Below are 23,485 nucleotides of genomic sequence, written 5' to 3' on the forward strand. Positions count from 1 at the left end.
TTTCTAGGCGTCATCTGTATGTGTCAGGTGGTGGATCTCTTCTTGATTTTTGTTGCTGAAGTACAACCTTCGACAAATTGAGAGATGCCAGAGGTCGTGCATCGCCACCGCTTCCAAAGCTAAATCCTGAACAGTTCCACATCCTCACTGGGGGACCGCCCTCACAGTCGCGCAAGATGGCTTCATGTATGACTCAAAATGTCCGCAATTGCTAGATTACACCGTGAGTGTCGGGAGCTGAGAGAACGCGCGTCCATGGGACTTAGTCTTACGTGCCTGTTTGCTAGAGAGACGCATCCTACAATTGTGCTCCATTTACCTGACGAGGCGGTACCATTGGTCCCCCTTTTCGATGGAAGGTAGAAAGCCCTGGGAGAACTTTTTATTAAATGACGGCGGTTCTGCTTCTCTGTTTCGACCAGGTAAATGTATGTATCCAATTCTCAATCTGCTTGTTTTCTGTCGTCTTACTTCCCCCCGGCCTTTGCTTGCAGGGAACTCCTCGGACGCTAAGTTGCAATTTGACACCATAGGTAAACGCTCGGGAAAATACTTGGTCCTCAGTTGGGGGAGGAAAAAGGACGTGGCATTAGCGGTTGCTTGGAAAGCGCTCCTCAAGCATAAGATGTGAAAACTACAGAGAGGAGGCGAATGATGTGAAGGTACACCAAGAACGCCTTGCCGTTGACGACCTGAACTAGACAAGTAGGAAACCGGCCTAATTCAAACAGCTTCGATGACCATGCACGCAGAAGCTGTATTTTTCGCAAGTCAAGTATTCTAATGCTGCATCCAGATGGTGGCGCGCCGTACCTTCCATTTGGAACTTGTTCGCAACAATAGCCTGATCGAGGCCAGTCTCTTCAGATGGGGCACCGCAGCACACGTCTCTTGTGTCTGGAGCGTTTCAGCCGGCTCGGACAAGGGCCCAAGTGGCAAGCACCGAGGAGTATGGGAGACAGCGTACCGGACCAAGTCATTGCGAAGCCTGACGAGGATCAATCATAATCTGTCAAAGTGCACTCTGAGAGGGCGACTGCGAGTAGGTTAATGATGTGGGATGAAGTGCTTCCGAGGAAGAACTCATCTGCCAGGAATCTGTGCCAAATAAAGCATAAAGCTGCCCGTCGAAATGGAACGTTCCCTGCAGATTCGATCCAGGAGATTGGTCTGGCCTGGTCATAGGGCATGCTTGTTTCTTGCACTTCTGATATCGACCGTTCTAAGTCCGCCCGGGAAGTCGTATCCATAAGGAGGATGCTCTTAGTGTATATAACTATACGAAGGGTGTGCACTTTTCACCGAGTCTTTGCATATCCGTGAGGTCTCGTAAGGGCTTTGTTATGCCAATGTCACCATGAATTCCAGTCTAGGCGTCGGTGTTAGTGAGGCAATGAAACACTGTGTTAGAAGCGAGATGGACATGCGAGTCATAAGTACAAGTGATTGAAGCCTAGCGAAGCGTGCTGGATCGCTTCGTGTCGGTGTGGCAGACAGCGACGAATATTCGATATCTGGGGCCTGGACGAAATGGAGATGAAGCACTCGGCTGCACTTCGGGACCAAAGACGAAAGCAGTAACAGTCACTAATAGGCGGTGTTAGCGTTAGATTCCCAAGTACTCGAGGCTCTTGATAGTGAGAGAAGTATCTAGGTATCCCTGACGCAAAAGAATTTGACTTGTGCGCCTGAAAAAGCCCTCGCATGTTCAACTCTTCTATCTATAGAAGAAAACAGAATTTTAGTTCCTGTTGTACTGTGTGCTAGGGTGAAGTGGTCGTGTGGTTATGTCTTGCATGTGACGTTTTAAGACAGGTACCTGTTCCGGGTTGTCTTAAGCGAGAGGTCGATCGCTTGGCTGCAACCCTGGGCACGCCTGTGACCTGCCTTATGATATCAGCCAGCCTGGGAACCGTCTGGAACGTTATCGGCGTTGAAACTCCACGACCTTCTGGGTCCGTCCTAAGCACTCTTCACCATGACTTGACACGACAGGGTCGACGAGAATAAATAGGCAACCATCAATACTGCTGGTTCGGAATCTGCATGTTGCAAGCAAGACCATGGGCAACAATCCCAGCCGGGTTACGGCCCAGGACAAGTGAGACACAGCATGAGCACCCCACGCATCAATCATCCATAGAGCCCGCACAAGACTCCCTCTTTAGATGGCCACACTCCAGTCGCGCAAGTACATAGCTAATCAACATGCATTTCTCTGCCAAAGGGCCATCCTTGACCTCAAGACCCAGCGCGACAAGCTGCACCAGTACCAGCGGCGCATAACCGTCCTCACCGACCGCGAGACCGAGATCGCCAAGCAGATGCTAGCCAAAGGCGACAAGAAGCGCGCGCTGCTGGCCCTGCGCCGGAAGAAATACCAAGAATCCCTCCTCGCACAGACCGATGGCCAGCTGGAACAGTTGGAGAAGTTGACGGCGAATGTCGAGTTCGCGCAGATACAGAAGGACGTCGTGTTCGGCCTGCAGCAGGGCACCAAGGTGCTGAAGGAGATACACGCGGAGATGGGCGGCATAGAGCACGTCGAGAAGCTGATGGGAGAGACGGCCGACGCCATCGCGTATCAGAATGTAAGTGGCCACGGGGGACAGACTTCCTTCCCTTCGGCCCCCTTCCTCCCCCCTCCAGCTTGACCAATCGGATGCTGATCAGTGGTTCTGTATCATAGGAGGTCAGCGAGATGTTGGGGGGCAAGATATCGAACCAGGATGAAGATGAGGTCGAGGAGGAGCTTGCGGCTATGGAAGCCGAGCTGGGAGAAAGGGCAACGCTGCCCAACGTGCCAGATACCGCACTTCCCGCCCACGAGATTGTGCCAGAACCACAGCCTGCAAGGGTGCAACAGAAACAGCCGGAGCAGCAAGCCATGCTCGCATCATGAGACTTACGAGCGATGCGCGGTGTGCGGCGCAAGCCGTTGCAGCGTCATCTGAGGGGCAATTGTGAGGGAGGAAGCACGTAGCCCTTGCGCAACGTCGAGATCCGGCCTCGAGGGACGTGCCGTTGAAATTGAGAAGCAGTTTATGTGACAAGGCTGGTGTATTTGTTGCTCGTGGCAAGTGTGGGATCTACACTGAGCCTCCTGATTGCATTCGGCATAGTACACATAAAAAACTGACAAACTCGCGCGCATTTGACGCCGTCCTATGCAAGCCCTGGCCAAGTCGCCTCTTCAGACCACCTCTAATTTCGCATTCCATTCCTGTTGATAGATGCATTGCAACTGGGCCAAACCCTTCCCAGTACATGTATACCTCCCTGATGAGCGATGCCGATGTTGAACAGAACGCCCGTGCTATGCGTAGAAAACAAATTGCCCGCTCCTCGGACTCAATTCACGGTCTCACCGTTGACACTTCACTCCAGTAGGCCGCTCCTTCAGATACAGTCGACACCTACATTCGCAGGAAACTCCGCACGAAACCCGCCCAGGTGCTGTCATGTCGCAATTATTGACGCGCGTATACACAGACACGTCTCGAAATTGTTGTAAAGCCCAAATCATTGACGAATAATAACAGCATCTCGGTTCGGGACTGGTTGCTCATATAAGTACTTAACATCAGAGGAACCCGCCCGAGCATGATGAGGTTGTGGTCTCTCGCGATAAGCATGGCTGCAAAGTTTTGTTAGTGGGGTTGGTACCATTCATACGAGATATTGACTCGCCCTCTATGTTGATACTCCGCAACGTCTTGATGAACAGGGCTCGTCCCGCGGTAGGACGGACGAGGCGGAGGACCTTGATTTACCGCTGTCCCGGCTGGACGAACGGGAATGAATGAATCTGGTCGGGTAAATGTGCTGCCTTGCGGGAAGCCTATGGATGGTGCCCGATGGGCCTCGCGTTGATAATGCTGCACCGAGCTTGAGGCGGGATCTTGGTCGTATCCCTTGAACCTGGAAGCGCTGGCTTCTCTGTACACGACGCGACGAGGCCCGGTGTTCTCGAACGCTCCCGAGGGTAATGTACGCCCAGCATACTGGTCCAGTCTGGTTGGGCTGAAGTCACGCACCCGAGGTGGCTCTGAATCCCAGGATACTGCAGACTGAGCCCCTCTCTCCACCCGAATGACTCGTTTGGAGGTGATTACAGGAGCCTCGCGCGAGCGACGACTGTCCTCGAGAGGCTCTCGTACTCTGTAGACCCTTCTCACGTGTTCAGGTGCTTGGCTAGCCAGATTTGGCTGTGATTCGTAGTAATAGTCTCGTGGTGTGACGATCTGCTCACCAACTCGAGAATTCATTGCTGGTCTCTGTCGATTATCGCTGCCAGAATCAAGTTGGTCATACTGGAAGTTTCCTGCGTGGCTTTGCAAAGGTGCCACATGTTGAAAAGGAGCCGTCCGTCCAGTAGGCACTTGCTCTGGACCTCTAGGTTCTCCACGAATTACCTGACGCACGAATTGCGGCACATCTGGTCCTGAGTGCGGGGATGCAGGCTCGATAGAAGGGACTAGATAGTCCTTCAGCTCTTCGTGATAAGGCCTCTGTGGAGCTGGGCCAGATTGCAAATGGATATCTACCGGGACACGGGTGATACGTCTGCCGACGATCATGGCTTCCGGAGGAACAGACTGAGAAATGGAATGGGATGCAGACTGGGGAGCAAACTGAGGACCAGCATAGCTGGCCAAAGGCATGTGCTGCCGAGGGTCAAGGTTAGCAACCGGAAGGCGGTCATTTGGGCGGGGTGGTGGGCCTTGGTTTTGTCCACCATGATAGAAATGCAACGGGTTCAGAGCCAAATGTGAGTTCCGAGGGGAATCAGCTCTGTGTACGGGCGACACAATCTCAACCGAGGGAGGCCGCCGGGAACCCTGGCTGGGTATCCTGTCCATAGGTGCAACATGCCCAGGTGTTCCAGCATGTTGCGCATACCGGTTTCGATTTACGGCTTCCTCCCAACGCTTGGCCACAGCCTCATAACGCTTGAAGCCACGGTTAGTTTTCTTAGATCTCTGCGGCTTTGTTCGCTGGACTGAGCCTCCCTCAGCAGATGGCACCGGATGCTTATGTGAGAGCGCCCTGCTCGACCGCGATACCGTGGCATATCTGTGCTTGTGTAGAGCATTGCTGACTCTCGAAGAATCTGCGGGAACGTGGTTCAAGTCCGGGGCCTTGCTGATGCGCACAAAGTCCTCGTCGCTGCTCTCGTCGTCTTCTGAGTCTTCGTCTGAATCGTCTGACAGGACAACAACCTCGCGTAATATCTCGTCAAACTGGTCTCGCCCGGTCTCTTCATCCCCTCGCCACTTGACGAGAAAGTCTAAACAATGCTGCTCGACGACTTTCCTGGCGGTTGGGTAGCCAGCCTCTCTCAGAAGCTGGTCATACCGAGTATGATTGTGCCGAATATGAGCGAGGACGGCGAGTTGCACACGTCGAGAAAGAGGCAATGTGGCTACCATGCCCACGACTGGCTGTCCCTGAAAGGTTCCGCCCTATATGGAATGGCTTGTTTATAATAGACTCTAACTGATCAGAGCGTCACGTACTGACCTTCTTGAAGGCATGCTCGATGATCATCTGCCTATCGGTATTTGGTATGCGTGGGAAAAGGTCCCTGAGCGCAGCGTCGGCTTGCGCATTGTATTCCTCTTGGGTCTCAGGAATCGGTTCTGGTTCCCCCGAGTTCGAGGCAGTCGAGGCATCTTCCTCGCCGAGTTGAGCACGCGCCTCTTCGACAATAGTACGTCTGATATGGTGACCAGTTCGGCTCATCTGGAGTGCGAGTTTATTCGCGTTGGCATCCTTTGCCGTCTGGTAAAGCGTTCGGTCGTTAAAAGACGGGTTCCTGCAAGTGGTAAGTAACAGTGCTGGGCTTGACGTACACAAACGATGAAGATCATTGCGTCACGCTCCCGTGAAAGCTCCTTGCATGCTTGAGTAAGCTCGGGGTTCCCAATAGGCACGAATTCGAATCCGGGAGGAGGCGTTTTGTCAGTTGTAATCTGCGTCAAATGAGCTGCTTGTCCAAGGCAGGGGGATGGCGATCATGCCGTGTACCTGTAGCTCGAGCTTTTTCTCCTTTTTGTCATGGTTCTCAAAAACCTGAAAGTAAGACTTGTGCTTGGACGTGATGTTCTTTTCCGGGAGGGCTACCAGGTCTGTTCGGACGGGTGCCGTCCATGCGTTGTTGTCCCTCCCTGTTCTTTGATGCCTATCTTTGGCGGTCTTGCTGGCGGTTGCGGCCGCCAGCGTTGTTTTCTTTTCCCTCCCCATGGCGAACGAATTCTCATGAGCTTACCATAATGGTGTATAGTGTAGAAACAGGCTGTGAACAGCGGAAACAGAAGCAGGGAAATCGACTCGGAGCGACCGAGGATACAGTGTGACGACAAGTGTGCGACGACGAGTGTTCGACGAGTGCTCTAGACGAAACTCGAATCGTCAACCTGTCACTTCGTCGCTCTCCTCACGCGCGGAGGTTCAGCAAGCTGTGCTTGCTGAACAAGAGAAGCCCAGGAGCAGGACTGAAGTTAGAGAAAGGAGAGCCAAGGCGCGGCCCAGTCTGCGGGCGGGAAAGCCTCGTCGACCACAGCCCCAAGGAAGTGCGAGAAGTGGAAGACGCGGCAAGCAGAGAGGCGCGCGCGGAAACACAGGAGTGCAAGGGTCACTGACGCCAGCAACAATCACAACGGTCGTGGGCGGAGCCTGGTGGAGTGTAGGAAGAGATAGTTTTGTTCCGAGGTTGGAGAAAGGAGCCTTGGGAGACAGTGACGAGAGGTGCCGTTCTTGGTGGGCGGGTTGGGCCTCCACGCTATCTCTGCCAGGGACCGGGCTTAGTAAGCGATTTCCATCCCACCAGGTAACAGTAGAATCGCAGACATGTCCAAAAGCAAGACACTCCAAAGCTCCTAAGCTTCTGTGCAACTAGGGACAAGTCTCGATTGATATACCTACTTCAGGGACTCACAGACACACCGATTACCCGTCCGAACACATGATCTTGTCAGCAGGGAGGTGAGAAAGCTCGCTTGTGGTAGCCACCTCATTCTCCCAGTGTTTAGACTTCAAGAGTCTGTGCGTCTGAAGTACATCAGTCTCAGATGCTCTCATCGCCTACCTGCACTTCAAACGGATGGGTTTCTCGATGACGGTGACCACAGAAATACGCAGCGCGCGGCCGAATCCAACATGGCAGAGTCCGAATTCGGCTCTTCCTTCATCCCAGCACTTTATAAGCCGCCTGCTTTGCTGCCTATAGCGAAGCATAGACAGAGTCTGCTCTACCTGGTCGAAACTCGCCAAGTCACTATCGTTGTTGGACAGACCGGCAGTGGAAAGACAACGCAAATACCTCAATTCCTCGAGAAGGCTGGCTGGTGCGCTGATGGAAAGGTAGTCGCTGTCACACAAGTGCGTCCATCCTCCTCACTATGCAGATAGCCCTTGCTGATCAGACTCTCTAGCCGCGTCGCGTCGCTGCGACAACTGTCGCCGTCAGGGTAGCCGAGGAGACGGCCACTGAGCTGGGTAAAGAGGTGGGATACTCCATCCGCTTCGATGATGTTTCATCGGCTGCGACACGCATAAAATTTCTGACAGATGGAATTCTCATTCGGGAGGCCCTCGTTGACCCCCTGTTGTCTCGTTACTCAGTCATAATGGTCGATGAGGCCCACGAACGGTCCGTTAGCACCGATTTTCTTCTAGGGTTGCTCAACAAGATTCTCAAGCGACGCCCAGGGTTGAGGATCATAATAAGCAGTGCCACTCTTCAAGCTGAAGAGTTCCTAGATTTCTTCACCAGGCGTGGTGAGACGAACACACAGGATCAATCCCAGGTCACAGGTGCGATCATCAGCATTGAGGGGCGGACGTATCCCATCGATATACTCTACCTGGAATCACCTGCTGAAGATTACGTTGAAAAGGCCATTGGGACAGTGCTCGAAATCCATGCCAAGGAACCAAAAGGTGACATTCTTGTCTTTCTCACAGGAAGAGACGAGATCGAATTTGCAATCAACGCAGTCGCAGAGCGCTCCGCACAGTCTGACCCAGCCTTGCAAGTCTTGCTGCCACTCCCACTATACGCCGGGCTCTCAACGGACCAGCAAATGTATGTTTTTGAGCAGGCACCAGAAAATACGAGAAAGGTCATATTCTCGACCAATATCGCTGAAGCCTCGGTCACGATCGACAGCGTCACTTACGTTGTGGATTGTGGCTTTGTCAAGCAGCGTGCTTACAACCCCCAGTCCGGCATTGAAACCCTGACTGCAGTTCCAACCTCCAAAGCAGCAGCAGCGCAGAGAGCAGGGCGAGCAGGCCGAACAAGACCTGGGAAGTGCTACCGACTGTACAAGGAAGAATCGTACAAAAACATGCCCGATGCCAACATACCAGAAATTCAGAGATCAAACCTCGCGCCTTTCATACTGCAGCTGGGGGCTCTAGGAATTGCCAATTTTCTACGATTCGACTTTTTGACACCACCTCCAGCTGAGCTGATGTCCAGGGCCCTCGAGTTACTCTATTCGCTTGGTGCCTTGGACGACTATTGCAAGTTAACGAAACCGCTAGGGATGCGAATGGCAGAACTGGCAGTGGAGCCAATGATGGCCAAAACCTTGCTCTCTGCCGCTAGTTTCGGATGTGTCAGCGAGATTTTGACAATAGCAGCCATGATGAGTGTTGGAGGCAGTGTATGGGTTCAAAATGATGGCCAGCTGAAGGAGCTAGAAAGCTCAAGGCGGAAGTTTGCAGCAGATGAGGGTGATCACCTCACTCTATTAAATGCATACCAAGCTTTTGTGAGCACAGGACGAAAGGAGGGTCGTTTCTGCCATGACCACAATCTCAACTTCAAGGCTATGACGCGTGCAGTCAGTATAAGAGCCCAGTTGAAACGATATCTTGAGCGATTCGGCATCAATATCGAAGAGTCGCTCGCCGTCAATCAAAACCCGGGCAACGATCCAGTGAAAAAGGCCGAGCAAATAAGACGCTGCCTGACCACAGGGTACTTTTCCCAGGCGGCGAGAATGCTTCCGGATGGTACTTTCAGCACCATCGATGGTGGAATAGTCCTTCATGCCCATCCCAGCAGCGTGATGTTCAACCGCAAAGCTGATTGGGTCATTTTCACCGAGGTCATGGAAACGGCGAACAAAACTTTCATCCGAGATGTTTGTAAGATAGAGAAGGGTTGGCTGCTTGAGTACGCACCGAACTTCTACCAGCTTAAAGCGTGATTTTGCAAATCACCGATAAATGAATTGTTCGCTCTGCGACCATGGTCAAGTCCATATGCTTCTAGACCGCGAAAAGTCGACGACCAGATGAGCTCAACGGACTCCTAATCTAGCGAGGTGACAAGCGGGTCACGTCCTTGCATAACGAAAGCACACCCACATTGCTCAGCACGCTCTGGTCCTCTACCAATGCAGGTTGCGTTGCAGCTAGGAAAAACATATCTATATGGAGGGAGGTCAGCTATAATGCCGAGGACCCAATAACAAGCAAGCTTCGATAAGGCGCAAATGTGAGGCTAATTTGTGTAGCCGGGAAGGTACCTGGCAGCCTGGATCTTCCCTTCACCACGTTACACGAGCCACCTGCGAATACGGTTCTCACTCCGTCACTCTTTTGGTTCGACTTGCCCCACAGGCTCCCTATTGTGCAGAAATCACCGCAAGCTTGGATCTCGAACGCTGCCCCTGACGATGGCCCTGTTTACACTGCCGGTGGGCAGTTGCACTGGGCCTGGACCCAGGTTGTGTTCCATGGGTTCTTCACCAGCCCGCTGCCGCAAGCAGGCGTGCGCCGAAGAGTTACCACCCGCGGTGCTGGGCAAACCAGGCTGCCAGGAGCTTCTGACTCGGCCGAAAAAAGCTTTGCGGTCGAGAGATCGGCGTGATTGGCCCCTTAATTGAAAAGAAGCAATTGCCTTGCCCTGGCTACACCACTCACATGCATGGCCAAGCAGCAGGCCTCATAGTCTCCCAATGGTCGGGTTCGACAGAGACAACAGGCGATAAAGGCTTCTCTGGCGTTCTGGCTCCAACGGCTCAACTGCTGGGATGGACGGACTGTAAGCCTCCTGCAGGGACAGCTGCTGCTTCTCCAGCTGATGTGATAAAGAGCGTCAGCCCTTCTCCCAGGTACAACCCCTGAGAGATGCCGATCCACTAATTTCGGGAGCCCACTTGGGATTTTATTGGAAGTGGATGGGTTCGGTGATGTCCCCTGCGGCAAGGACAGCACCGACGCTAATCTACAGGCGAGATTAAACGCTCGCAATTGTGCGTTTCATTGACTTGTGCAGCACTTGTGCAGATGTTTGGCTCAGCTCCGCACGCCCCTGTCCCTGGGATGCAAGGCACAAGAGCTCTCTGATTTGCCCGTCCCGCAAACACTCAGGGGGCCCTGGTACAGATTGGATGAACATTTGACGATTCCTCAGAGCCCCCGTCCCCCGGTCTCCTTCTCATTTCCCCGACCCGCTCTATCTTGGGTGCTGCCGGTGGATGTTGGTATTGGTGCTGGGCCTGGGCCGCTCTTCTTTGAGCCGCTTCCTCTTCTGCCGCCGGGTCGATCACTGTTTTGTCTCTCTTTCATGTTCCTCATCAGGATCCCACTCCTCTTCTCACCACCTACCTGCCTTGGCGTGAAGCTTCACCGAGAGGACTTCGATGCTTGCAACAATCTGATAGTCGTTGTCCTCGCCTCCGCAAGCCTGCCAGCAGGTGATACATTCGTTACAACCGGACCTCATCCTTAAGTCACTCATTTTACATAGTCGTTCTATCTTTTTGGAACAGCCGCTCATTCTCGAAGCTAAAGCATTTGGAGTTTGTCAATTGCCTCATTCCTTATCCTGCAAGCCAAATTATCCTCTCCTTCCAGGTCAAAACTCCCTCGCCGCTATACCGGATTCACGATCTCGACGACAAAGCCTTGATATTTTCTATAGGACCGATCGAGTTCTGTTAGAATTGTGAATCTTCTTTTGTGTGTGAACTCGGCATTCAACCAGGCAATCCGGCCAATCGATACTGCTTAATCTTCAGACCTGGTTGCGTCTAAAGCGGAAACATGGATGGAATGAACATCGCCCATCATATGGGGCCTAGGGTCCCTCTGCGAAGGAGGCTCGATGAACAGGAGACCGTGGAAAGAGCTTGGAATGTCGTCCCCAGCCGCGTAGTCGGCCGATCGTCAGGCTCCTCGGACTGCAGCTCCAGCACATCATCTAATACTTGCGAGAAGCCCACCAACATGACTGTGCCGACGCAGATCACTGTCGGTGTCTTGTGAGTGCATTCGAACCACGGTGGCTTGGCAGGTATGGCATGCTGATAGTGATATAGGGTTCCAGTGGTGGTAGCGTTTGCGTGCGTTCTCTTCTACTTCCACCGCAGAAATGTAAGGCGCCAAGCATTGGAGGATGCCAACGAGGCTCACAAATCATTGGACTTCGGTGTGGGAGATGCGGGAAGTTCCAAGTCGAAGCGCAAGAGTGCTCTGGGTCTTGGTGGTGAGAAGTCGAAGAAGACCCGTGGTCTGTCTCTGGACATGAACCTGTCGAGCCCGTACCTGCTGCCGGAGCATGTCCAAGGCTCTCGAGAGTCGATGAGCTCTCTCGCCAAGACGCTCCACCAACCGGATGACCCATACCGACCGATCGCTACCTACATGAGCGAGACAGGCTCTATCCGCTCCTTCGAAAAGTCTGGCAGGTACACGCCTTCGATGACCACAACCTCAACAAAGCGCGTATCTCGTCAGTCCTACGCGTACCCGAAGTCGCCTGGCTACCCACAGCCTACTCCTCTGCGACAGAACTCATACCCCAAGTCCCCGTCTCCCTTGACCCCCAGTGCTTCATCTTCAGTGACCGCTGTTGAGTCTCCGGCCTCCGAATTTGTGCCATCGGTCCCTGGGAAGGAACCAACCGTCCCAGAACATGAGCCTATGCCGCATCATGATGCTTCCACCCTGCCTCCTGTCATTCCTGAAATCCAGCAACCTGCTCCAGTGGCACAGAGGGGTGCGCCTGAGCCTGTGAAGGAACTGAACATGCCCGACTTCTCCTTCTCCAACCACACAAGCAAGGAATCAGTTGATGAGCTGGCGATACGGTCTACCACCAACAGCAGCATCGGTCTCGGTGTGTTGGACGGTCCACAAGCCCCCAAGCAAAGCTCTCCATTCGCCGAAGTTGCTGTCAATGCTGGTCCTGGTCACCAAAGTGTCTCTGCCGCAATCGAGTACACCGAGGATTACGCAGACTACAGCTTCCCCCCGGCGATCGAGGAGCCACAGGAAGATGACCAACGCGGACGTTCTCGTGTCCGTGAAAGTGCTCTTGCAGTTCCGGTGCAGAACAGCAACCGCCTGTCCATTGGATTCCGGCCTCTGCCGCCAGATGAGGTGATAGAGTCTGAGGATCCGGAGACCAGGGCTAATCGTATCCGATCCTTCTACAAGGAATACTTTGAGGAAAAGGACCCCAACAGGCAAACACAGTACGCCCCAGCTGGTGGAAATCAACTGGGTGATGGCGCCTATTTCGACCCTGATTCCAACCAATTCATCATGCCCTACGCCCAGCCTGTTGGCCGTCGTGCGATGACGCCTCCTCCATCTGGATCCCGCTTCCCCGGCCCGCGTGGGCCAGGTCCTCGCGGCCCTGCGTCAAGGGGCCCGCCCGGACCCGGAGGACCATTCCGTGGCCGGGGCCACGCGGGCTCCATCAGCGGCATGAGCATGCCACGTGCGGGTTCGGCCATGTCTTTTGGGCCACGACCTGACTCGTCCGCATCTGCCCGCGCTCCTCGCTCTGGGTCTGCCATGTCCGGAAGGCCCCGCAAGCCCATGCCACCGCCGGCTGCCCTGAACACCTTGCCTACCCCGTCCAAGCTCACAGATGACCACTTCTCCCTCATCAATGCTGCCGACTTCGCTCCTCCAGAGAGCTTCAGCGACCGCGCCGCCGGGCGGTCCCAAAGCCCTCTCGGCGAGCGTCGCCAATACGCGCCCAAGGTTCCCATTGCCTCTCCACTAGTAACCACTTTTGACGAGATGGCCGCTCTCCCCAGCCCGTGAGTATCGAACTCCCCTGAATGAAGCACACAAGACACTAACAGACCCCGAAATAGTCACGTCCTGCGGAAGTCCAGCACCTTCACTGGCCTTGACTTCGCTCCCCCACGCAAGTTCAAGGATCCCGACTCGATGAGTGACGCAGGCTCCATCCGATCCAACCGCAGCGGTGTGTCGCAAGCAGCCAGCTATGCCATGCGCAGTGGTGCCGGCCGTGTCAGCCGTCTGCCCGGAGACGTCATCTTCACCTCAGACGCAGCGTTGGACTCGCTGAAGCCGACGTGGAACATAGGTGGCGTGGACACGAAGAAGCAGTCTTAAAGAGGCTATTCCTCCCCCTACGGACGGTTGATTGTACATATTGCACAACCTAGAATCTGAGGGAGACATATAAAGTATTTGACAACAGAACTAGGTGTTTCAGGCGTGGCGAACTGGCAGCAATGGCGAATCAAAGCATGGGGCCAGACCATATAAACTGGCCCAGGTTCAGCGGAGTTGATGATTTGGATTGAAATTTTCTTCGATATCTTCTTGCGAGGGCTTTCCCAACGACGCGACAAATACCCTACCAACATCATAGTGGTTAATGTCTGCTGCTGCCTTTCGCGGTAGAGGTGGTCGGATCCCCGTCATGGCCTAGCTGGCCTTACCTGGCACGAATTGCATCTATAGAGGAGTGTATCTAGGAAATTCCTGTGTTTTATATAATTCTTAACAATGGTAGAAAAGACATCTAAAGAGACCCAAGGTGTCTTATCCCTCGATCCACTCGTACCCTCTGAAGATCTACAGGCTGGCCACGGTCGGTTGGTCAACAACATGTCAATTGTCAGAAGCCCTCGGCTCTTTCGAGCCCACTGATTGCAGCCACCCAGCGTGCAACACACCCTGACTGGGCGGCGACAAGCCACTTCGAATCTGTGCGCTCCCCTCTTCAACACCGAATGACACGTTACCACAAGCTTACTAGACCAGCCATCAAAACTCTGTTTCACTTAGTGAGGCAACCAGCCGAATGCCAACGCCCCATCCGATGGCTTTCCCCCCTTTGGACCTAGCACTCTAGCCCTATGTATGTGTGGGCGAGCGAGCCTTGGGATCGCCGTCGAGTCGCTCCCTCTTGATAACTATTTGTTGTCCTAGAACCCGTCTACTGTCGCAATATGATGTCGGATGAGAAATTGGAAACAATATGCCTATGTAGGCAGGTCTCCTTCTGGACCTTGACCGGCCCACAGGGTGCCCCCCTGGCCCAGCCATCGGCGATCAATCCCGGCCCTGAACCTGGGGATTATGACGTGAACGGGGCTATATAGGCCGGGTGTTAATGGTGGTGAATTACTTGGAAGACCGACCCAGATTTCTGGCCTTAGATGAGATAATGCGAAACGTCATTTTGACTTGTTGATTCCTCACCTTCGGCGCTTCTACGTATGTCACCGTGTTGGGCTAGTCGATGACAGAAAGGAGCCGGCTGAGGGGCTGAAAGCTCGGTGTGAAGCTTGTGAGGTGGCATATGTCTCGAGAGGCTGACTATTCATGGTAGTACGGTCTGCAGTAAGCAGCGAACAGCACATGGTTTTCTGCGCGATGGAGTAGCTTTTCATCCCACCTTCGCCCCCAGGAATGCGTGCTTGCCGTGGTGGTGTCCCACGTTGCCATTTCAGAGGCTGAACCATCGTATGTGAGGCCAGGGGCGGTCTGCACGTGCAGGCAGGTTTGCAGCTTCTTGTGGGCTGAGACTGGCATGGAGTATGCTCATCGCTTACAGATGCCATGCCATGATGAATAACCTCGTCCTCCAATGAACATCCATATGCGATGATGGTCGGTGTATTGGAGGGGCCGGAACACCATGTAGCCACAAAGTGGGATCGTTCATGCCTGTGAGGGCGGGGTGCCCTATTGTCTCTAGACTGTGCATCGAGCCTGCCTTGCTGGTAGCAGTGCATGATGTTTCTCATGCGTATGAAGCGTCTCGGCCGAAGCTTAGGCGTCGTCACTATATAGGCAGACATGGGCTTGACATGCATACAAGACCCCCTCGATGGGTCTTCATAATTAATTCTTGACGGTCTCGACAACGTCTGTATCAGGACCACACGTGTCCGTCGAGCCCCGCCGACGTGGATTAATACAAGCAAAAGCGAAGCATCCGACCACAGACAGCATCGAGAATCCACCAGTGATTGCCCAGCCGCCCACGGGCCGAATCGACAGATCGAACAGGGCAGTCGCAATCCGGCAGTCTGGAAGTGCACCGTTCTCATTGCACGGTAGATGAACACATCCGCTCATCTGACGTCCTCCAAGAGGTGGAGACCAGCAAACAAAAAGAGGGCCTCTGGCTGATCGACGAAAGGGCTACCGACTGGCCTGCCAACCATGAGATTGCTCCCAGGACGCAAATAGAAACAGGAAACTCAATTGGCGAGCCTAGCAGGAAAAGCTCTTGAGCTTCGCCTCACACTTCGTTTCTGCAGCCGGCGAACCTTGGTGTCAGCTAGTCAACGGAGCCGACGGCCTTACCGTGTTCAGGACATCAGTGCGGTCGATCAAGTGGGCACACCAGGACCAAAACAACGAGACACAACAACAACGACGCCAAAAGCCGTGGCTTCGGGAGGGGTAGTGCCGACCAAAGTTGTTATCGAGCAGAAGGCAGACCGGAAGCAGTAGGATCGTCACTTTACAAGCCAGGCCCAGAGACTTGCAAATGTGAGAGCTCCACCTGCGAGATTGAGGAACAAGGCATCCATCAGCACATGAATCAGCCAGTCGACCCTCAGCAATCTGGTGCCTCTTCTGTTCCTACCGTTCCTGGCTCGAAAACGCAGAGCTAAAGATTTTTCTTACTAGCTCAGCCCTGGCCATCATTGCGAGCAGGAAGAGCAAGAGCATCGTCGTCGACAACAGCGGCAACAACGCAAAGATCGGCGGTGCAGACACGAGGAGGTGGAGAAGGCCCCGTCCGTGGGTTTGGCGCCGTCATTGCCGATCCGACAAGAAAGACGGAGCAAAGGGCCGACCGACACAGACAGCCGCGGGCCAGCTCTGCCAGCTCTGCCTGCTTTGCTGCTCTGCTCCTCTCCTCTGGCTCTGTGCCTTCACAGTGAGACGGAGCTACGGCAAGTACTGTAAGAAAAAGCGAGAAAAGAAGGGAAACGAGGACCGGGGGCTTGAGGGATTCCGCCACTCAGAGCCGCTCGCTAGCAGTCCCGATACGACGCACGCTAGAGCACTCATCCTCTCCTGGCCTGCTAGGCCTACCGGGCCTGCCCGGCTCTGTCTGTCTCCCTGACTACCTCCCCAATCCTGGCCCTCCTCCCCTTCCTAGACTACCAGGTCCCGTCTCGTCTCGAGTCCCAAGACGTCGAAAAGGGACTGACGCCGCGCCCACCAGCTCCCAGCTAGCTGCACTGCCTTCCCTGCCCTACCCTGCCCTTCTGGACCTGACCTCATCTTGGCTCCGCTGGTCCAACTTCCCAGACGCTCCCAGACGTTCCAGAGGTTGCCAAAAAGAGTGCCCAAGCCACTTTCACTCTCGCCAAACAGTCTTGACTGACCGTCAAACTTCACCCGTCAATCACTTCGGACATTTTGGGAAATTTGACATCTGGCAATTGGCATCTGGCAGTGGGCAGTCGACTGCTGGGCCAGAAAAGAAGAGAAAAGCGACTCCGGGGGCAAACAAGCAACATCCTTCTCCGACCCCCAACAAATCAATCAGGATCCTGCCCTGCAGTCGAGACCAGCATCCTCGCTCGCAATTGGAGAGTTGCGCTGCTGATTGATTGCCACTGCAGAAGGAGGAGGAGCAATAATCCCGAGGACTCCAACTGCCACACCACACCCACATTGGCAGACTGGTTGACTGGCTCACTGGTTGACTGGCTCACTGGCTCACTGGCTCACTGGTACACCACACCACACGCATCGGCACCAAGCCACCAAGCACCCAAGCAGCCCAAGCCAGGCAAGCCCGCCGTCTGCTTAGCCGGCCACCAGACGGTCTCTGTCTCGTCTACCCGGCACTACTGCCACGCCCTCTAATAAGCCCATCAAATTCCTCGTGTTCCCCTGGTCCTTGGAGCTTTCTTCCATTCCTCTCCCCCGTCTCGTCTCAACTTCGACTGCATATACTGCTTCGACAGAGAGTCGCGTCAACTTTGGGCCTTTCGATCAAAGCATTCCAGTCCCGAGACCCGCGTCCCGCGACCCCCGAGTCAACAGGACAGGAACAAGCTCTGGACCATCATCTCCGCCCCTGCAGGCTTTCTCCTCGGGGCACTGGGGTTGGGGCGTCTATCTCGTCTCTTCAGCCGCCCAGCTCAGATTGACTGGCTCTCCGACCATCTTGCGTGGCCGGCCATTGTTTGACGCCCAACTCTCTCGTCCCGCCACAACCAGCAGTTTTCTTTTTGCGGCGTCCAACCGCCCCCTTTCTGCTGCACATCCACCACGGCGAGACGCACTGCAAACCATCGCACGTCCACAACGAGTCCCCAGTTTCCTCCGGCTCCACGTCTCACCTGGGACCTGCATCAATCGTGTCGACTCGCTGCAGTGAACTCTTGACAAACCCATTCATTCAGGTACGCTCACTGATCTACCCCGGCAATGCGCTGTCACTCGCGCTTCTCTGCTTCACATGTGTACCCTTCGCGTCACCCAAACAATCTGTATCATCGCGCACGCCCATTGACTGTTTTGTGTCGATCTGCAACGTCTTGTTGCCTTATTTGCTTCCTTCACCTTGTTTTCTTTCCATTTGCCTTCGAGCGCTGAATCTCAAGATGTCTCGTGCAATCTTTGTTGTTGCAGCACCGCTAACATGGCTCCCACCGTTAGGCCTACGTCCACCCAGTGGACATTCAAGCCTCTAATCATGTCGGCGAGCAACACCAATGCCACCTCCCTAAGTACGGGTGATACTGCTGCGACAGTTTCGTCGGCTGCTGCGTCGGCGTCCACAGCGCCGACTAGCACCGCAGCCGATACACTGACAAGTACTTCTGCTGACACTACCTCCACGTCAATAGCCCCGGAGACCACCACAACCTCCAGCACTCCAGAGACGACAACTGCAACAACAGCGTCTAACCCACCTACTACTCTTACTACTTCAGAAACAACTACCTCGGCTCCTGCAACAACAGCGACAACAGCAACAGAGCCGACGACCACTGCAACAACTGCAGAGACCACATCAGCCACTTCGGTCTCGTCTGAAACTACTTCTCCGACAACATCTACAACGGCAACTCCAACCCCGACCACACAAACTTCGGTCTCTTCCTCCGTGATAGTTTCTGATGGAACAACGAGTACTCAGATTATTACGAAGACCATTGTCAACACTCCAAGCGCTACAGCGGACTCTGCGTCTACGACCAGTGCTGGATCGATACAGACCAGTGATTCTAACTCCAGTAGTGGCATAGGCACCGGTGGGACCATCGCCGTTGCGGTAGTTGTTCCTATCGCTGCTGTGGCAATTCTGGTTGCTCTGGGCATTTGGTTGTGGAGGAAGCGCAAGGCACGCAAGGAGGCGGCGGAAGAGCGACGCAAGGAAGTTGAGGACTACACCTACAACCCGAACGCAGACCCTACGATTCCTGGCTCTGGTGGTGGCGGTGGATACGAAATGAAAGAGGACTCCTCGTCCGGATACCGCGGATGGGGATCAACAACTCTGGGCGGCGGTTCGACAGGCCGTAAGGCCTCGACGACTATGTCTGGGGGCATGGTCTCGGACACCCCATATTCGGACCATCATTACTCTGACGGTGCTTCGCCCACGCGCGCCACTCACCCTGGCGAGCCTCTGATGCAGGATGGGGCTCACTCCCCCGAAGGCGAGATACTCGGTGCTATGGGCCCGTCCACGGCTAACAATCGGGGAGGCAACGTCCGCCGTGGCCCATCCAATGCGTCCTCGTCTTACAGTGCTGGTGCACCCTCGGACGGATCAGGAGAGATCGGTCAGGCCTATGGCGGAGACCAGTACTACGCACAATACGATCCTTACACCGAAAATGGCGCATACAACAGCCCACCTGGTGGCCAGCCTGTTATTAGGGATAACCCGGCACGACGGAATACGCGCATCGAGAACCCCTCGCATTTCCCACAGAACCAGAGCGCCGGCATCTCACAAAACTTCTAAGATGACATGCGGCGCCACTTTCTGGATCGGTTATGTTGCGCATTGAGCCGTGCACAGGAGACGGTTGCACAGCTACCAGGCATGAGCTCTTACGATAGAGATACCCTTCTACCAAAACTTCCGGACGTGTCTATCCAATACTGGCTTTAATTCCATCCTTTGGCGTTCGGACAAAATATCATCACCATCACTACCGGCGGCGTTTGTTGGTGTTCTACGGCAAAATTTCTCTTTTGTTGTTACAAATTACTTCTCTGATTGCATGCAATCATAATGATCGAGCTCGAAACCATCTTGCAAAGCACAATACACGCATCCGAATCTGACAACCTACGCACACATGTACCACCCCATGTTTGGAGACGGTATCCCCGACGAACGAGCTTTCGAAAACAAAAGCGGAGTAGTTCGGAAGAAAGGGTCACTGGACTTGAGGAAGAAAATCATCAACAGGCGGTTGATGTGGCGGGTTGAGATTTGGTGATTTCGGAAACATCTAGAGGATTCGCTCGCATAATGTGGCTGGAAGTCTCGAAGGGGGGAACAACCACGATGTTGTACAATATGGAGGCCATGAGACGTGCTTTGAGGGAAATGGTTGTACATACCTATGTTTCTAGCTGTTGATGCTCTAGTAGAACACATGACGGGCGGGGACATCGCTTGACTGCTTTGGAACTCCGATACGGAGTGTGGTCGGAGCTTAGCTAGCCATGAGGTTAGTACCATATATATTGGTTTTACCGACTTGCATCTGGGTCAATATGTGGCGGCCATCGTATGTTGAGGGCCAACGGAAGACCGATCTAGCCTCAGCCCGGGCGAGCAATGCACATCCTGATTTGAAGTGATGCTGAATCATTGGCAATCGTGTTGAATCTTCCAGAGCACTGGCATCTCCTCAAGGACCACATGGAGACGCGTTACTGCTGCTCGTCTGATGACTGGCGACAAAGATGTTACCTTCCGGGACATTGTCAAAGCTATTGTCAATGGTGGTTTAAATATTTGTGATACAACGATGCACACTTGCCCTTGTACACAAGATCCTCGACCCAAACCTGGAGGGGTCTGCACTCTAATATCCTCTATCTATCAGCCGAACATGTGAAAGGCCAGGCAGCACATGGACCGGCAACACACGCGATCACAGCCTCGACCTCGCGGCGCCTCTTGCCAGCCTGCCGCCCATGCCCTCGCTCAGCTCGACCCGCTCCCACCAGAACCTACACTTCTCGACCTCGGCCTCGGTCATCCGGACGACCGTCGCCGGCACGCCGGGCGTTCCCCTCCCAGCGCCGCCCATGCGCTCGTCGTTGCCCAGCCCGAACATCATCACGCGCCCGCACTCCTCGCCGCCCGCCCGGCCCTTGCGCCGCAGCCGGCCGGGCGCCCGGGCCGTGTCGCCCACGAAGGGGCTGCTGAAGCGCGGCCAGAAGGGCGTCGAGGAGGTAGAGGAGGGAGAATAAGAGTTGTCCTTCTGGCCTGCCTCGTCGTCGATGTGCGCGGGGTTCGGGTCCCCCGTGGCGATGAAGCGCGTCCACGCCCCGTGCATGGCGTCTGCCGTCCTCACCAGGCCCGGGAAGTTGCCGATGGCGCCCATGTCGTGCGCGACCAGGGCGGCCTCATCCACGTGGTTGGCCTTGCCTCCGAAGTCGGGGCGTGACAGGGCGGCGAAATGGTACTGAGGTATCTCAAGTTAGTTTTATCTCTGTTACAGAGGGGATGATCAAAGGGGAGAGAGTGCTGTCTGGTTTGTGCGTGGGGCCTGGCCGCTCCGAACAAGAACTGAAAACAGCACTAAGGCTACACAGAACCGGCAAGGGTATATCTGGATGCTACTTACGATCCACACAGGGTAGTCGTCTCCACCGCCGTCACTCTCCTCGTGATCACTGTGGAAATGTCCAGTCTGGAGCACAGGGCAGACGTAAGCATAATGCGAGTAGGCGGCCTCGTAGCGCGCCCACTGGCGGCCGAAGCCGGGTGGCACATTCGCGTACGGGCTCGTGGGGTTGGTGACGGGGTCCGGGTACAGCTTGGCCAGCGCGGAGAGGTCGGCGCCGCTGAGGCCGGGGATCATGGTGGCGAACTTGCCGAGGAACTCGTCGCCCGTATCGACTCGCGGCGAGGCGAACACGGTTCCCTCGTTGGTGTTGAAGCCCGCCAGCACGGGGATCTTGAGGTGGCTCCCGCGGCGGAAGTGATTGATGGGGAGGTCGGTGACCGCGCCGTCCTGGGCGCCGGGGGACTCAATGACGGGCTGGAAGGGCCACCGGATCGGGTCCTGGTACCGCGAAAAGACGGTGCTGGATGCGTAGAGGATTGTTTCCAGTGGCAGGGACCGCAGCAAGGGGAAGATTTGATCCGCGCGAGTTTGGGTTGGTTCGATTCCTGCCGCACGAAGGAACTCGGCGAACTGTTCTTCTGTCCGCGGATGAGATGGAGATAGGGTCGCACGTGCGGTTGCACCTCCGGATTCCATTATTGCGCCGTGGAAGGGGGCGGCATCCTGGGATGTATATGATTGTAGGTGGTAGCCGATCTGGACCTGTGTCAATATATGTGGCTGAAGCCCTGGCAAGCAAAGGAGAATAGAAATGCTATCCACCGGCCCAGCTTTAATAGACGATGGTAATATGAAGGAAAATCACGACGACTGTTTTTGAACCTGACAGAAGCCCACGACAGGAAGACTCACCGAATGCGCCCCAGCACTCATTCCCATGAGCGTGACGCGAGACGCATCACCCCCAAAGTGGCCAATATTCTGCCTCACCCACTCAAACAACAGCCTCTGATCCCTTAGCCCCAGGTTCAGCGCCCCTTCCTGCTCCGCGACACTCGAGCTGGGGAACCCCAGCGCCCCGACGCGGTAGTTGAAGTTGACGCCGACGATGGGCGTCTCAGACCAGCCCACGAAACTGCTCATGTCGCGCTCCGTGCCCAGGCCGCCGTTGAAGGCGCCGCCGTGGACGTAGACCACGACGGGCATGGCGGCGTGGCCCCGGCCCGGGTCGTACGACGCCGGGCGGTACACATTTAGGTTGAGGCAGTTCTCACCGTCAAGCATGCCCGGGATGCGGGACGCGGTGCCGGGGCACACGGGCCCGAAGACGCTGGCGTCGTGGGCGTCGGCCGCTGACGAGGCGGACAGGTCCAGCGGCACAGGTGGCCGGAAGCGGTTCTGGCCGCCTGTCGTCTGGGCGAAGGGGATGCCGCGCCATGCCTCCACGGCGCGCGGCACGGTGCTGCTCGCCGGCAGGAGCACGCCCGTGTAGCGGCCCTGGGCGAGGTACGCGGTGGCGGATGGCCCCTCGTGCGGCGTTGGCCTGCGAGCCTGCGGCCGGAGTGGGTTCCGGTTCTCCGAGCCGGGCTTCTTTTTCTTCTCCTCTCTGGCCATGTCTACTGCCAGGTCACCCGAGGTGTCACGGACTGAGGTGGTAGGGAGGCAGTCCGGGCCAGCCGCGCCTTTGCTGCTTCGAGACAGATCCCAGGAGGACCAGTGGCGCCGACGTCGACGCCGTAGGATCCAGGTCGAAGAGAGCGAGATGCGTTGCTGCCGTGTGGATGCGATGAGGCAGAGCACGCATACGCCGATGATGAGGATGAGGGTTGGGATATGGACACGGCGCATTGCTAGAAGTAGCTGCCGAACCTCGGCGCGGATTATTGTCTCCCAAGGGTCGCCTTGGTACATCTCCCCAAACCCAATTCGCCCACGGAGCGAGGCCTCGACGACCGAGCTAGGCGCCATGGCGGTTCAGGTAATGCTATTATCTACTGCTGCTGAAGTATTAGGTGACAGAGGAGACAAGGAAGATACACATCTCGGCCCTTTAATGTCTCCATCCTCGGTAATTTGTTAGCCAGACCCTGGTCAGCGAGCAAGTAATACGGGCACATAGTTCTTCCTTTCTTACCGCATGTATCACCACGTCTCATGCAGGCAAGAGATGCAGGTAATTTGGTGTCTTGATACCTCTATTGACAGCCTCGAAGCCGTCTCTAGTGCTGATCGTAATCAACTATCCTACAGCACGCCATCATTTGCGTCTATACACGACCATGCTCGCCGTTGTTCTCATGCCAGCGTAGCCTTGCCCATCGGCCCCGGATTTGCCAAACCGTCCACATAACTATACTATACACATTGCTCAAGCTCCACATAGCAGCCCATCCACCGCGCCCAAGCAAATGGACTAGCCCAAGTCTCGCAACATCGGAAAGGTGGTG

At 55.1% G+C, this 23,485-nt stretch overlaps 6 protein-coding genes across 6 annotated transcripts; 4 read left to right on the forward strand and 2 right to left on the reverse strand.

The window, feature by feature from the left end:
* Positions 1-2,063: 2,063 nt before the first annotated feature.
* On the forward strand, positions 2,064-2,902 carry J7T55_006470 (charged multivesicular body protein 6; the record flags this gene model as incomplete). Its single annotated transcript, XM_053144658.1, has 3 exons — positions 2,064-2,101; positions 2,228-2,591; positions 2,690-2,902. 3 exons carry the CDS (start codon positions 2,064-2,066, stop codon positions 2,900-2,902), a joined length of 615 nt encoding a protein of 204 aa, XP_053001235.1.
* Positions 2,903-3,583: 681 nt separating this feature from the next.
* Positions 3,584-6,246, reverse strand: J7T55_006471 (uncharacterized protein; the record flags this gene model as incomplete). The annotated part of the gene is made up of 6 exons (XM_053144669.1): positions 3,584-3,637; positions 3,795-4,324; positions 4,421-5,348; positions 5,524-5,784; positions 5,856-5,975; positions 6,031-6,246. The coding sequence occupies 6 exons, from the start codon at positions 6,244-6,246 to the stop codon at positions 3,584-3,586; spliced, it is 2,109 nt and encodes a 702-aa protein (XP_053001236.1).
* A 915-nt stretch (positions 6,247-7,161) lies between these two features.
* Positions 7,162-9,889, forward strand: J7T55_006472 (uncharacterized protein; the record flags this gene model as incomplete). The annotated part of the gene is made up of 3 exons (XM_053144681.1): positions 7,162-7,383; positions 7,437-9,162; positions 9,534-9,889. The coding sequence occupies 3 exons, from the start codon at positions 7,162-7,164 to the stop codon at positions 9,887-9,889; spliced, it is 2,304 nt and encodes a 767-aa protein (XP_053001237.1).
* A 1,178-nt stretch (positions 9,890-11,067) lies between these two features.
* On the forward strand, positions 11,068-13,398 carry J7T55_006473 (uncharacterized protein; the record flags this gene model as incomplete). The annotated part of the gene is made up of 3 exons (XM_053144692.1): positions 11,068-11,285; positions 11,343-13,076; positions 13,134-13,398. The coding sequence occupies 3 exons, from the start codon at positions 11,068-11,070 to the stop codon at positions 13,396-13,398; spliced, it is 2,217 nt and encodes a 738-aa protein (XP_053001238.1).
* A 4,516-nt stretch (positions 13,399-17,914) lies between these two features.
* On the forward strand, positions 17,915-19,249 carry J7T55_006474 (transmembrane alpha-helix domain-containing protein; the record flags this gene model as incomplete). Its single annotated transcript, XM_053144703.1, has 1 exon — positions 17,915-19,249. The coding sequence occupies one exon, from the start codon at positions 17,915-17,917 to the stop codon at positions 19,247-19,249; it is 1,335 nt and encodes a 444-aa protein (XP_053001239.1).
* A 1,147-nt stretch (positions 19,250-20,396) lies between these two features.
* Positions 20,397-23,006, reverse strand: J7T55_006475 (carboxylesterase 3; the record flags this gene model as incomplete). The annotated part of the gene is made up of 3 exons (XM_053144714.1): positions 20,397-20,933; positions 21,096-21,800; positions 21,951-23,006. The coding sequence occupies 3 exons, from the start codon at positions 23,004-23,006 to the stop codon at positions 20,397-20,399; spliced, it is 2,298 nt and encodes a 765-aa protein (XP_053001240.1).
* Positions 23,007-23,485: the final 479 nt, after the last annotated feature.

The sequence above is a fragment of the Diaporthe amygdali genome, assembly GCF_026229845.1.
Source record: "Diaporthe amygdali strain CAA958 chromosome Unknown NODE_1_length_4327563_cov_65_473760, whole genome shotgun sequence".
NCBI classification, from domain to species: Eukaryota; Fungi; Ascomycota; class Sordariomycetes; order Diaporthales; family Diaporthaceae; genus Diaporthe; species Diaporthe amygdali.